The sequence below is a fragment of the Rutilus rutilus genome (genome assembly GCF_951802725.1).
Source record: "Rutilus rutilus genome assembly, chromosome: 5".
Taxonomy (NCBI): domain Eukaryota; kingdom Metazoa; phylum Chordata; class Actinopteri; order Cypriniformes; family Leuciscidae; genus Rutilus; species Rutilus rutilus.
The window spans coordinates 49,858,882-49,874,130 of NC_140213.1; the positions used below are offsets into that span (position 1 = coordinate 49,858,882).

The 15,249-nt window shown below is 39.1% G+C and overlaps 2 protein-coding genes across 2 annotated transcripts; both read right to left on the bottom strand.

Moving 5' to 3' along the window:
- Positions 1-3,315: 3,315 nt before the first annotated feature.
- On the bottom strand, positions 3,316-5,836 carry LOC311291086 (growth arrest-specific protein 1). Its single transcript, XM_084409959.1, has one exon. It carries the CDS (start codon positions 5,061-5,063, stop codon positions 4,323-4,325), a length of 741 nt encoding a protein of 246 aa, XP_084266085.1. The 5' UTR covers positions 5,064-5,836; the 3' UTR covers positions 3,316-4,322.
- A 2,145-nt stretch (positions 5,837-7,981) lies between these two features.
- cplx3b (complexin 3b) lies at positions 7,982-15,115 on the bottom strand. Its single transcript, XM_084408833.1, has 3 exons — positions 14,700-15,115; positions 11,687-11,774; positions 7,982-10,558 (listed from the first exon to the last, which is right to left on the bottom strand). Exons 1-3 carry the CDS (start codon positions 14,855-14,857, stop codon positions 10,334-10,336), a joined length of 471 nt encoding a protein of 156 aa, XP_084264959.1. The 5' UTR covers positions 14,858-15,115; the 3' UTR covers positions 7,982-10,333.
- Between the last annotated feature and the right edge of the window lie 134 nt (positions 15,116-15,249).

Sequence of the window (15,249 nt, forward strand, 5' to 3'; positions counted from 1 at the left end):
GAGGCAAAAGTTGTAGTTATTAGTGAGAATCAGACCCTAAACTAAAGTGTGACTCAAATATCTAGTAAAATACTGTGTTCACTGGTTCTGGAAGTAAATATTCCCCGTTTCTCAGCTTCACATGACGAATTGCGTGTGCATTTCAGCATGACTTTTATTTTCTTAAAAATTCCACAATGCATAAATAAATTCTTTTTCTGTACAAAGTTTGTGAAACTTCAATAACCTTTATGGACTGAAACAGAAACACACTCTACACAAGCACACAGAACATGTGATGCAGTTTCTGTCCAATATCAGATGCATTATAAACCACTATAAACAGATCATCTTTAACGTTCTGTGCATGCGAGAAAACTGACCACACACTGCAGATAATGCTGTTCTTACTTACTATTCATGTCCTGTTTCCAGTCCAAATATCTAAAACTTTCTTAAATCAAGAAGCATTTACTAGATGAGTAAAATGACATAAGAAATTCTGTCTTGTTTCCTGATTAAAAAAAATAATAATGCAAAGTTTTTGCTTAAAACAAGCAAAATTATCCGCTAAAAAAAAAAAAAAAATCTTAATGCAAATTTAAAACAAGAAAAAAAAATCTTAATTAAAATGGAAAACAAGAAAAAAATCTTAATTCAAATTTAAAACAAGAAAAAAAATCTTAATTCAAATTTAAAACAAGAAAAAAAATCTTAATTAAAATGGAAAATGAAAAAAATTTAATTCAAATTTAAAACAAGAAAAAAATCTTAATTCAAATTTAAAACAAGAAAAAAAATCTTAATTAAAATGGAAAACAAGAAAAAAAATCTTAATTCAAATTTAAAACAAGAAAAAAAAATCTTAATTCAAATTTAAAACAAGAAAAAAAATCTTAATTAAAATGGAAAACAAGAAAAAAAATGTAATTCAAATTTAAAACAAGAAAAAAAAATTATTCAAATTTAAAACAAGAAAAAAATCTTAATTCAAATTTAAAACAAGAAAAAAAATCTTAATTCAAATTTAAAACAAGAAAAAAAATCTTAATTAAAATGGAAAACAAGATTATTTTTGGCAGATCATTTTGCTTGTTTTAAGCAAAAACTCACTTAATTAAAAAAAAAATGATCAGGAAACAAGACAGAATTTCTCATCTAGTAAATGCTTCTTGATTTAAGAAAGTTCAGATATTTGGACTGGAAACAAGACATTTTTTGCAGTGCAGAAGAAGATCTGCATTCACGCACTTGCATAGAGTCTGATCTCAGAGTTGACATAAACTCATTAGACATTACTAATAATTCATTATATGCAAAGAGAGAAAGTTTGAATTTGAAAACCACTGAAATCAAACATTAACTCAGTTTGAAGCTTGAACACAGTTTTCACATTCCAGCATTCATGAAGAGCGGAGACGTTTGGAGATGCGATGGTCTGATCATCTCATCAGAGGAACAGTAAAGCTGAAGTGTGTGTGTGAGACGGGCCTCTTCTCTGTAATGAAGCTCTTGATCCCCACACCGGCTCCTTTAGGAGACGCGCACGGCAAATATTTGAAGTGAGTCACGAGAACAATGAGAGTCTGCTGGAAGTAAGAGCTCGACACACACACTCACTGCTGGTCTCGAGTCTCTCTAAACACACACTTCCAGAGCCACGATACGCTGAAATCATAACAAACACAGCGAAGAGTTCGTGTCCCGAACACCTCGACTGCTCAGATCCACAGACGCGAGAGATGCAACAAGAGCAGATTCAGGTTCTGACTCAATCAAACACATTTTTGAGATGATTTTAAATCATGTTTTCATTTGTCGTGCATCAAGACGCACGTTTCCGTGTGTGAGTTTGTTGTGTGCAAAACGACAAGTCAGAAGAAAAGGTTCCATAGAAGCTTAAAGGGTTCGGGATCATTTCATTAATTTAGTTTTAAGTCATTTTGTAATTAAATTTGATGAATTAAGCAGCTCGTAAACATGCTTTATCAGTAGAACGTTAAACATGAAATCAAAATGCAATAATTTAAGACCTTTTGCATTTTTTTGGAATAAAGTCGTCTTTAAAATTGAGTCTAGAACCGTAAAGTTTAATATTTAACCTTTTTTGGTTACATTTTATTTCGATGTTCCACTTTAGACATTCTACTAACTATAAGTAACTACATGTCAACTACCTCTCATTAGAGTATTAGTAGACTCTGCTTTAACACTGCAAACATGCAAAACTATCTGCCAATGGGGCAAGAAAAAGAATCTGAATTCTAATGGAAAACAAGAAAAATAATCTGAATTCTAATGGAAAACAAGAAAAATAAACTTAATTCTAATGGAAAACAAGAAAAAAATCTGAATTCTAATGGAAAACAAGAAAAATAAACTTAATTCTAATGGAAAACAAGAAAATAATCTGAATTCTAATGGAAAACAAGAAAATAATCTGAATTCTAATGGAAAACAAGAAAATAATCTGAATTCTAATGGAAAACAAGAAAATAATCTGAATTCTAATGGAAAACAAGAAAATAATCTGAATTCTAATGGAAAACAAGAAAAATAATCTTAATTCTAATGGAAAACAAAATAATCTTAATTCTAATGGAAAACAAGAAAATAATCTGAATTCTAATGGAAAACAAGAAAATAATCTGAATTCTAATGGAAAACAAGAAAAATAATCTTAATTCTAATGGAAAACAAAATAATCTGAATTCTAATGGAAAACAAGAAAATAATCTGAATTCTAATGGAAAACAAGAAAATAATCTGAATTCTAATGGAAAACAAGAAAAATAATCTGAATTCTAATGGAAAACAAAATAATCTTAATTCTAATGGAAAACAAGAAAATAATCTGAATTCTAATGGAAAACAAGAAAATAATCTGAATTCTAATGGAAAACAAGAAAATAATCTGAATTCTAATGGAAAACAAAATAATCTGAATTCTAATGGAAAACAAGAAAATAATCTGAATTCTAATGGAAAACAAGAAAAATAATCTGAATTCTAATGGAAAACAAAATAATCTGAATTCTAATGGAAAACAAAATAATCTTAATTCTAATGGAAAACAAGAAAATAATCTGAATTCTAATGAAAAACAAGAAAATAATCTGAATTCTAATGGAAAACAAAATAATCTGAATTCTAATGGAAAACAAGAAAATAATCTGAATTCTAATGGAAAACAAGAAAATAATCTGAATTCTAATGGAAAACAAAATAATCTGAATTCTAATGGAAAACAAAATAATCTGAATTCTAATGGAAAACAAGAAAAATAAACTTATTTCTAATGGAAAACTAATATTTCTAAATATTTTTCTTGCCCCTTTGGCAGATATCTCACTTCACAAACTCAATTCATTTTGATTTTCCATTTCAGAAAATAAGATACAATTTCTTAAATAATTTTAGTTTTCTAGTAAATGCTTCTTGATTAAAGAATTTTTAGAAATTTGGACTGGAAACAAGAAACAAAAATGTTTTGCAGTGTTGAAGCTGACAGTCTATACTAATCCTCTAATGAGAGTTTGTTGATCAGGAACTTAATGGTGCGGTCTGTGAGAACGACTAGTGGCGGAAACAGGCACTGCAGTCGAACTCAGAACACCGGAGATCGTGGTTTCTCCCACCCCGCCTCCTCAGACTCACGCTCACACGGGCCGCCAGTTTGAGACACGCTACAGGAACGAGCGCAGTGGAGAATGAAGATGGGCAACGTGCAGTTTCACAGAGCAGAACAAACACACACACATTACAGAGTAAATAACTGGTGTCTTCCAGAGAGGCGAGTGTGTGGACTCAGCATGACTCCAGTGTCTGCACACATATTATGGTATTTCTATGCTTTAGTAGAGTGAGAGTTACACACAGCACCTTTAGAGGCAGCAGAATGTCTAGAGTTGACTATCGAAATCAAAAAAAATTCAAGAGTATAGTGTGCGATCTTTAGTTGTTTAGTGTATGATGCCATTTATTCATGTGACCTCTAACAAGAAAGCCTAGAGTTTTAAGATCTCCAGATTTGAAGTCGTGTATTCCAGCCTTGAATGGTTTCACTCAATCGTCCGGCCGTTTAAAGAGTCTCAAACGCAGCCAGAGCCAAAATAAAAAGTCAAAACTATGACATAAATCAGTATAACATAATTATGCAGAAAAATATCAAAATTATGACAAAAAGTCAATAATGACACAAAAAAAACGTATGAAATTGATCCAATTTTGTGTGTGTGCCAGTTTGTCTTGTAACCGCTAACAAAGCGGGCGAGTGTTGTGTGCATAGTGTTAAAGCTCTCCAGATCTGAAGTAGTGTCGCGTATTCCAGCGGTTTCACTCAGTCATATTAACAGAGTCTCAAACGCCGCGAGAACGAACAGCAGAAGCGCGAGTTGAGAAAGAGCCGAAGCGCTTGAGCTCGACATCACCGCGTCGCTCGCCTCGCTTCCCGGTTTCGTCTCGTAATCCTCGTCCTCGTACACATCATCGTGTTCGACGCCGGCGTCTCCGATCAAACACAGTTTCACCATGTTCTGTTTCACAACCTCACAAAATGGCCGCTCGAGGCCGTCGCACACGCAGGTGTTCAGCAAGACGCCGTTCGGCATTAGCAGAAGATCCTCGATGGTGGAGCGGCACTGCGGCGAACACTTCCTCCCGTTGAACAGCTGTCCACAGTGGGACAGATACGCCATCAGAGCCGCGTGACACGTGGGGTCGTCCTCACAACGCCGGCGCGCTTCGGTGCAACCCATGCTATCGGCTCCGCCAGGATGAGTGCGCGGGAGACAGGGATCGATGGCTCGTTTAGCGCTCAGACACTCGGTGTCCGTCTCACAGGAGCATCTCTCCAGATCCGGCCCGGATCCGGTTTGGTTGAGGCGGATTAGCGCGCTAATACAGTGGCTAGGACACTGGCGGCGTTCCCCGCGGATGTTCCCGTCGCACGCGCTCAGGTACTGGTTATACGCTAGCTCACACTCGCGCTCCTCGTGACACCTGACTAGCGCCTGCCAGCAAACCAGCTGAGCGTCCAGAGTCATCATCACAGACCACATGATTAACGCCAAGATGATCTTCATGTCTGAGCTCAGATGCACGCGCGCATCGGTTCGGTTCTGATGCACAGCGCCGGGGGAATAACGTGCATCGCGTGGAAAAACTTCAGAGTTGGTTTCGACGAGAAAAGTCAGTCCACAATTCAGCTTTTTAGCCGTGCAATCAGTTGGATCCGCTGCTATCCCAGAGCACTTCCCTGCATCTTCACCAGAATCCTCCGTTTGGGGTTTATGTTGTTTTGAGTGAGAATTGCGAAAACTTCAGAGTTAGTTTTGGCGAGAATACATCATAGAAAAGTCATGCATTTATACTCCACAACACAGCCTTCAGTCCAGTCCAGTCCAGTCCAGTTCAGTCCGCTGCTATCCGAGCGCTGGTCTCTGTGTCTTCAAGAGAGAACTGCAAAAACTTCATTTCGGCGAGAAAAGACACACATTTCCTCCTCAATGAAGCTTTTCATCAGTCGATCAGTTCGATCCGCTATTATCCCAGAGCATTTCCCTGCATCTTCCTGAGAATCCTCCTCCAGTTACGGGTTGTGTTGTTGTTTTGAGGGAGAATCCTCCTTTCTCATGTTGTTTTCTGCTCTTAAAGTGCTGTTACGGCTTCATGCTGCATGTCTTTGTCCCTCCGACTCTTTCACGCTCGGCTGTGCATTCACACACACACACACACACACACACACGACCCCTCCTCCAAAACCCTCCTCTCTTTATTATTCATTCTCTTGTTCTATTGGCTGTAAACGCGGGATTTCATCCATAGAAACGCCGTTTTTGGCAAAGCTCAACTCCTGTACGGGATAAATAACATTTTTATACATTTCATGAAGCTTGCGAGCTGTGTGGTCTCTCTCTCTCTCTCTCTCTCTCTCTCTCTCTCTCTGCGTGAGATTACAAAACCCTGTCAGGAGAGAGAGAGAGAGAGAAACACACACACACACACACACACACACACACACACACACACACACACACACATTCCTCTGTTGGAAGCTCAACATCTGCAAACCACTTCTTCAATTTAAAGCGCAGAAAAACAAATCTGTTTCTCTTTAGCGCAACCCCAAGAACAAGCCCCTGTGTAAACCGACTGGATCCCGGCGGGTCTTCATCCCCCGCTCCGCTCAGGCTGCGTTCGGGTGTTTTAATCGCGCCCCGCTGGAAGAGAAAAGGCCACAAAAGTGTTTTCTGGACCGTTTCACCCTCTTTGTGTGCGACTGGCCATGCAGCAGCCCAGAGGAACGTCAATGGAGAGACTTTCCACAACAATATATTTACGGCTCTGTCCTTTCACTGCGCACTCGAGATCCGCCGCTCTCCGCTATTCAGATGGAAAACACTGGGACTGGAGTGAAGGAACTATGCAAAACCGCAACCATCCCCGGAGTCTGTTACAGGACAAAAGCCGGGAGAGAGGAAACAGTATGTGGGGGCTAGTTGTCACAGTCTTCAGATGGGCAACTCTCTGAAAGTGACTCTGTGAGCCAGAAAACAACAGATGCTTGTTCTGTTGTATGAAGACCGTTTCTGACACACTAGGGGAAAAATCATGCTTTGGTAAATCAAAACTATGACAATTCAGTTATTATAAATAATTATGACAAAAAATCTAAATGATAAAAAAAATCAGATATGACAAAAAAATCTAAATTGACAGATTTTTTTTTATTTTTTAGATAAAAAGTCAAAATTGTGACGTCATAGAAATTATGAGTCATAATTGTGTCATAAAAAGTCAAAATTATGGCATAAAAAGTCATCAATATAACATAAAAAGTCAAAATTATGACACAAGTCCTCAAAATTATGACAAAGTCATAACTATAACTAAAGTCAAAATTATGACGTCAAAATATGACAAAAAGTTTAATTAAAATATAAAGTCAAAATTATGACAAGTCCTCAAAATTATGACACAAGTCCTCAAAATTATGACAAAGTCATAATTATAACTAAAGTCAAAATTATGACGTCAAAATATGACAAAAAGTTTAATTAAAATATAAAAAGTCTCAATTATGACAAATCAAAATTATGACACAAGTCATCGAAATAATGACACATAGAATTTGAGTCAAAATTATCACATAAAAACTCATAAATTGAAATTATGACAAAAAAGCCTAAATTGTGACAAATCGAAATTATGACGTCATAATAATGACACAATTATGACAAAAAGTCAAAATTAGGACATAAAAAGCCAAAATTATTAAATAAAAAGTCTTAATTACAACTTTGTCATAATTTTACAAGCATGATTTTTTTTTCTTATGTGGGGGAAATGTGCTTCTATAATGTTGATTTTTAAAACAGCTTAAAAATTCTGTCTGGAAATGTCAAATTCTCTTAATCAAAATATTTTTGTAAAAATAATTTCAGTTGGGTATAAAACAATCGTCCCCTTTGCTTTCCCCTTCCTCAGTCTCTGCCTGGTCTGGGCTGTGTTGTCTGAACAGTGTCTGAAACTGTGTTACCTGCGGCGCTCTATGATGAATCGCTTGTCGTGTTCCTCGTTTGTAAGGTGCTTTGGATGAAATCGTCTGCTAAATGAATGTGTAGATGTAAACAGAATCAGTGAGGTCAAATACACTGAATCACAGCTGGGTAACTGACATGACAAGCAGTGATACTGCATCTAAAACAGTTTCAAAGAACATTATAATGGTTGTAGAAATGCTGTACATGTACATGAGAAACTCTGTCACACTGCAGGACTAGTGAACTTCAGAACAGATTAAAACACTTCTAAGCAACGAAATTGACCTAAACTCAATGTTCATTTGCAAAATGGGTTATTTGTTACCTATAAAGTTCCTGATGAGAGCTGAATTAGTGTTAGTGAAGCGTTTGTTTCTGTTGTCCGATACCTCCACCTACAGGTCAGATACGGCACTGCATGATCACACAAAGCCTGAAACCACATCACATGCATCATAATCTTTGTACAAATATATTTATTACACTTTCAACAGTCAAAAATCAGCAAGGTCTGGAAATTACAGAAGAATAATTACATGAATGCATCACATTGGTAATTACGTTACTTATGCAACGGAAACGACTATCGAGGGCATAAGTAAAATAAACACCACTCTTGCCATTAATAAAGAAATAAACATACAATAATCTTACGGGTCAAATAAAATACAGCCTTTTTCTTCACATGAACTGGCTATTAGCTCTGTCCTTTAGATCAGAGATGGGAATATTAATATTGCTTTATGTTGTTTCACTTATTGCTCCTTCACTCAAAACCCAAATCCCAGTATGGCTTCATTCATAAGACACAGAACATGAACTCCTTCGTTCTCACCTCAACAGAAGATCATTATCCCCAGACAGCAACATAGTGTCGGCTCTGATCCGGCCCACATGTGGATTCCACGCGGCCCAGATGTGGGCAGACACAATGTTACTGTCTGTTTTTTTGTTTGTTTTTAAGAGAGAGGAAAAACTAGAAAGAAAAAGGTCGACGACACCAAACCACCTGCACACAACAGCAGCACTCAATGAAAGGTCAAAGGGCGTTAATGACATCAGGGGTCATTAAGGTGAAACGTGAAGGTGTTTGTGTGGATGGACCTCCATTCCTGCTCCCATAAGCCCTTCATACAGACGTAGCGACCCAGACAGCAACATAGTGTCGGCCCAGATCCGGAACATGTGGATTCAACGCGAACCAGATCCAGACCACATCTGGAACATGTGGATTCAACGCAAACCAGATCAGGACCACATCTGGAATTTGTGGATTCAACGCGAACCAGATCTGGGCCACATCTGGAACATGTGGATTCAACGCGAACCAGATCTGGGCCACATCTGGAACGTGTGGATTCAACGCGAATCAGATCCAGGCCACATCTGGAACATGTGGATTCAACGCGAACCAGATCCAGACCACATCTGGAACATGTGGATTCAACGCAAACCAGATCAGGACCACATCTGGAATTTGTGGATTCAACGCGAACCAGATCTGGGCCACATCTGGAACATGTGGATTCAACGCGAACCAGATCTGGAACGTGTGGATTCAACGCGAATCAGATCCAGGCCACATCTGGAACATGTGGATTCAACGCGAACCAGATCTGGGCCACATCTGGAACGTGTGGATTCAACGCGAACCAGATCTGGGCCACATCTGGAACGTGTGGATTCAACGCGAACCAGATCCGGGCCACATCTGGAACATGTGGATTCAACGCGAACCAGATCCGGGCCACATCTGGAACGTGTGGATTCAACGCGAACCAGATCCGGGCCACATCTGGAACGTGTGGATTCAACGCGAACCAGATCCGGGCCACATCTGGAACGTGTGGATTCAACGCGAACCAGATCCGGGCCACATCTGGAACGTGTGGATTCAACGCAAACCAGATTCGGGCCACATCTGGAACGTGTGGATTCAACGCAAACCAGATCCGGGCCACATCTGGAACATGTGGATTCAAAGCGAACCAGATCCGGGCCACATCTGGAACATGTGGATTCAACGCGAACCAGATCCGGGCCACATCTGGAACGTGTGGATTCAACGCGAACCAGATCCGGGCCACATCTGGAACATGTGGATTCAAAGCGAACCAGATCCGGGCCACATCTGGAACGTGTGGATTCAACGCGAACCAGATCCGGGCCACATCTGGAACATGTGGATTCAAAGCGAACCAGATCCGGGCCACATCTGGAACGTGTGGATTCAAAGCGAACCAGATCCGGGCCACATCTGGAACGTGTGGATTCAACGCGAACCAGATCCGGGCCACATCTGGAACATGTGGATTCAAAGCGAACCAGATCCGGGCCACATCTGGAACATGGGGATTCAACGCGAACCAGATCCGGGCCACATCTGGAACATGTGGATTCAACGCGTACCAGATCCGGACCACATCTGGAACATGTGGATTCAACGCTATGTTGCTGTCTGGGGAGTCGTTTCTCCACGAACCCGCTACGCTATCGCTGTAATAAACCTATTCAGACCGGAGCAGTGAATCTCCAGAAACATGTCGTATTTCACCACAAAGTCAAGAAATTATACTTGCATGTTATTTGCATTGCGACGTTACTTTCATGAGAACATAATTTATGCAAAATATACCTTTCCCGTTAGGTGAAATGCGACCTGAGCATGTTTTCCGTGAGATTCTCCGAGCAGGGTGTGTATATTTGATGACATTTAAACTCCTAGAACAACATTAGCATCATGAAACCTACACGTCACACTGGATATATGAATACGGATGTTTGTCAGCATGGAGATGAGGAGAGGATGATCACATGACGCAGCACTTCTCGGCAGAGTTCTTCAGGTCCTCCAGCGTGGCCTGAGCTTTGCCCTTCAGATGGCCCATGTCCACGTTCTGGATGTTGGTCAGCTGACCCAGGACCGACTGCTTCTGCTCCTCCTCCTGGTTGTCTTCAGCGATCATCTTAGCCAGTTCAGTGGGGAGCTCAACGTCATCTCGCGCCGCCTGGATCTGAGTCTCGTCCAACTCGTTCTGAAAAACAGGAATGAAATACATACAAATACATCAGGCCCTGTTCATTTACAATTACACTTTTATGCAAAGCGACTAACATTGCATTTCAAGGCACACATTTACATTCTTATCAGTCCCTGCTTTCCCTGGGAATCAAACCCATGACCGTGGCGTTGCAAGCGCCGGCGCTCCACTGTTTGAGCTACAGGAAAGATCAAGTTCAAGTCTCCTTCATTTATACAGCGCTTTAACAATATAGACTGTTTCACAGCAGCTTTACAGTGATAACAGGAGATTACAGTAACAGAGATTCAGGCTTTACAACAGTAAAGTTGTGTAACGCTCGTGCGTTGTGTAACAATATATTGCAATATAAAAATGCAGTTTTCACAGTTTTAGTGTCAGAACTACATTAAATTACTAAATATAATGTTGAATATAATGTATAATAATGCAATGTGGGAATATTTGTGTGTCCTGATAATGCCAAACATCTGATGTTACCAGTAAAAAGTGGCCGACGTTATTTTAAATATATCTAGTCAGTGTCAGAGTGCAAACATATTCATCTACAATAATTCAGTATTTTCAGCTTCATCTTCAGAATCATGAATATTGTAATTCTGGTGTCTCTATTGTCCTGTGCTTTGGGTTTCAGCACCAAGTCCAAGAATATTCATTTACAGTCACAATGTAATACCAAAGTTAGCATTTTAATCAACAGTAAATGTTTTGTTAACCTTTTATCAGATGCCTTGGAGTATCGCAATAAAATAGTATCAGTATTGTGACATGAGGGTCTCGTTACACCCCTATAAATTAGGGTAAATTAGTAAGGATAAAAGCATCTGCTAAATTATTAAATGTAACATTAACAATGATCAATGCATTTTAGAGTATAATCATTGTTAATGTTAATTAATTAAAAATGCAACTGTTCATGTTATAAATGCTTTAGAAGTATTTTTCATTGTTAGTTCATGTTGCAGTTAACTAATATTAACAAAGGAACCTTATTAATAATATCTTTATGCACAATATAACACCTTATTTGGTGGTGAAATGTGCGATTCAGCCGTGTGTTGATGAGCGAGGTGTTGGGATGGAAGTTTTAATAGTGTGGGCAGATGTGTGATTAATTGTTACCTTTGGCAACCTGTATTTGTCTCTGAAGTGAGTCCTGATGGTCGCCCTCTCCGCCTTCTTCTGGGCAAAGTTGGTGTCTCGCTCTTGCCTGAGGAGAAATGAGAACAGAAGCATCTCAAACACACACAAACACTGTAATCTGAGGACGGACTGGGCTCTTCGAGGCTCTTTTGATCTTTTATCCATCTACGCTAGTCTAACATGTCAATCTCAAGCTAATACGCATCATCTGTCCGATTTCTGGTTTAAACAGCAGTTGAACTGATTGTTGGTTGGACTAATTTTAGGACTTTTTTTTTTGGTATGCTTATTTGAATAATGATCATATAAGACCTAAATTGACCTTAAAAAGTAATCTTCTGTCATGACAAGCCATTTCAGGCAGTTTCGCTTCATTTTAGCATGAGCTAAAACAAATCTACGTCCACAGAGAGAGATGTCATTCTGGAGGATTAAACTGCTTTCGTACGCCGAGGAATCTTGTGGAATAAATACCTTCAAAGAGAGCATTAAAAAACTTCAGACTGACTGGATTTCTAGGGTTTATTGGCCAAAAGTCTGGTGAAACGAACACTTGCTTACAACAATCGCATTCGTCCATTACAGAAAGCTGAAAATATTTCAAATAAGTGCGCAATGAGACAATCAACATCAGCAAAATCAAATAGAATTAAAATTTTATTTGATTATAATATTTATTGTAATTCCTAAGAAAAAAAAGAAAGAAAAAAAAAAAGAAAAAAATCAGCAGCTTATCAAACATTGGAAATAATCAACACAGAAATGGATTAGTTATGCATTTACTTAATACATAACTATAAAACTTCTGTGCTTCTACAGATTTTGCCTTTCATGCAGTGTGTAATAAAACTGTAAAAGATCAAACTTCAAATAAACTGAGTTACTGTCTCCTAAAAGAAAGAATTGATTCTGAACTCTCTCACTTCCTGCTGAATCTGCATAGGTTTGTAACTAATTAGCATAATGCCAGCCTGTGGTGTTGATTGGCTGAGCAGCGTCTCTTAGCTCCGCCCTCAAACACTGTAGTGTATCTGAGACTGGGAGAGTTTGGTTCGTGTTGTTCATGTGGAGAAGACGCTGTTTTCTGAGATTGATACGGTAAAACCCACGCCATCGTCACTGTTCGTACCACTGAGATCAAGAGCTGAGATTCAGATATGATAATGAGCGTTTGCTTTCTGACCAATCACAGCAGAGCAGCTCTCAGAGAGGCGGAGCTTAGAGAGACTGAATCTTTGATCGAAGCGTTTCAGAGAAAAGAGCTGAAGCTGCAGTGGAGATTATGAGGACATTACAGTGTTTTTGACCTTGAATGAATGTGAACCTGTTGTAGGAGACGCCAAAACAACATTATGAGCCTTTAAAATAGCATAATAGGGGATTTTAGGTTAACCTCAAGATGTGTTATGTTATTGTTAAAGGTCATGTGAGGTGAAAGGTCTCCAGGGCTAAAGCAAAGGTCATAACAGAATGGACACATTTAAGTGGGGGAATAACAACCAGCAATTAAAGATAACATTTAGGTTTGGTATTTGGAGGGTTGTTGGTTCGATCCCTGAAAAGAGGACGATATGAGCCATTATCAAGGCACTTAAATGTTCCAGGTTCAATACAAGTTAAGCTGTATCAACAGCAGCATCTGTTAAAAAAAAAAAATAATAATAATAATAATTGTGAGAACAGTAATGTACTTGTAATGGATTACACACTAATGGACGAGTTTCACCAGGTATTGTCGTATTGAACCCGGAACCGTCCTTTTATGATTTCTCCAGAGGGATCATCCGTATAATAAGTGTCTGCTAAATGAGAAGACGAGTACGAGCGAAAATATCTCAGGGATTTAGACTCGCAGTCGCACTGACACTCGACTAATGCTCATCCACAACAAATGACTAGTTAAAATAATCCCCATATCAATAAGCAGCAAAAAAAAAAACCTTTGAGAAGATCATGGTGGTTTGGCTGATTGGAGAGATTAAACACACAATTCCATGTCAAAGTCAACAGTCTTAAAACTAGCTGTTCTCAGCATGTACAATCTGCTCTCCGAGGGAATGAGTTGGGTTACCAGATCGGCACAGCCATTTGAAGTCTGTGAAATCACAATTTTCCAAATATGGCAGTTATGCAAACCGTACTGTCAACACAGCCACCTGTTCAAGTCAGTCCTTCAAGAGATGATCTCTGAAGACAAAGCATGTGAAGAACACTGGAATGTTTTGGCTTGATCAATATGATGGTTATAACAACCAAATTCTTTGTTTTTTCACAATTCACAAGAAGTGTTTAATTAGACCTAAATGTTCTGATTGGGAAATGTGATTGAAACTAGGTGTAAAATACTAATTAAAATAATTTTACCTGAGGCGAGAATGAGTGGATTCTAATACTGCGTAAAGCAGAGAACTGAATCTAACATGCCTAATATTGTGTTTTTGGACATGTATCATGGTATATACACCACGGTAAACATGGTAAGTATATTGGGGTACCATGTAAATACCATTGTACATTAATATGGTAATAATGTAGCCCTAATATGGTCCATTACGTTTTTATAAGTGGTTCATCTTTCTTTTTTAATATGCTCTCACATGCTTAAGAACAGATATAACTCATTCAATTCTAATTATCCATTCTGATACTACTTTAGAATACACAACTTCCATAAACAAATGCTAAAACCTCTCAATGTCTGAACCAACTTGACAGAATTCGCGATAAAAGGTAAAATATTCTAAATTACACACGCAATTCTGTTGGACTGTAATGTAAATAATGTGGAGTATTATTCATATCTGGCTGAGCATGAATCTCCCTGAGCGAAATGAGCAGCTGGGAGCGCGCGCGCGCGAAATCCACCGAAGCGCGAAAAATGCGCGCCCATTTCCAAACGTCCGCTTCTCCACAACAGCGTTCACCTCACAAAAACATCAACAAATTTCAGAGAAATACGCCGATATCAGGTATGAAGGAAGGTTTGTCTTACTTTTCCTCCTCTAGCTGCTGTTGGTACTCCTCAAACTCTTCTTGTGTCATTCCTTTAGCAGCCGCTTCGGATTTCTCTCCCTCAGGTTTATCTTCTGTCAGACCTCCTGTCAGATTCTTCAGCTGACCTCCGACGACGTGTTTTACCATGAAAGCCATCGTGAGATAGTACAATGTTCTTTAATAATCTTCCTTTTGGCGAGCTATTTGTCCAAAACTGTTATTAATTCCAATTAGGTCAATAATGTGGACAGGAAATACGTCTTTTTTTCCCCCCGTGATCGCCGAACAGAAACTCCTCAGCGGAGGTAAAGTGAAGTGAAGTGATGTGGATTCTTCTCCTCATCTGAGTCACATCATCAGTTTGACTCTTCTATCCACCCAATCCCGTGTTTCCTCACTCGATTCTTCCCGCCCAATCCAACGGACCGCTGGATTAAGCGCGCGCAGCTCGTGCGTTGAGTCACTGACGTTTTTTTTTTTTTTTTTTTTTTAGCGGGCGCGCGTGACATGTCAAAACGCATCGTGCCTCGGTTTTCGGTGCGCGCGTG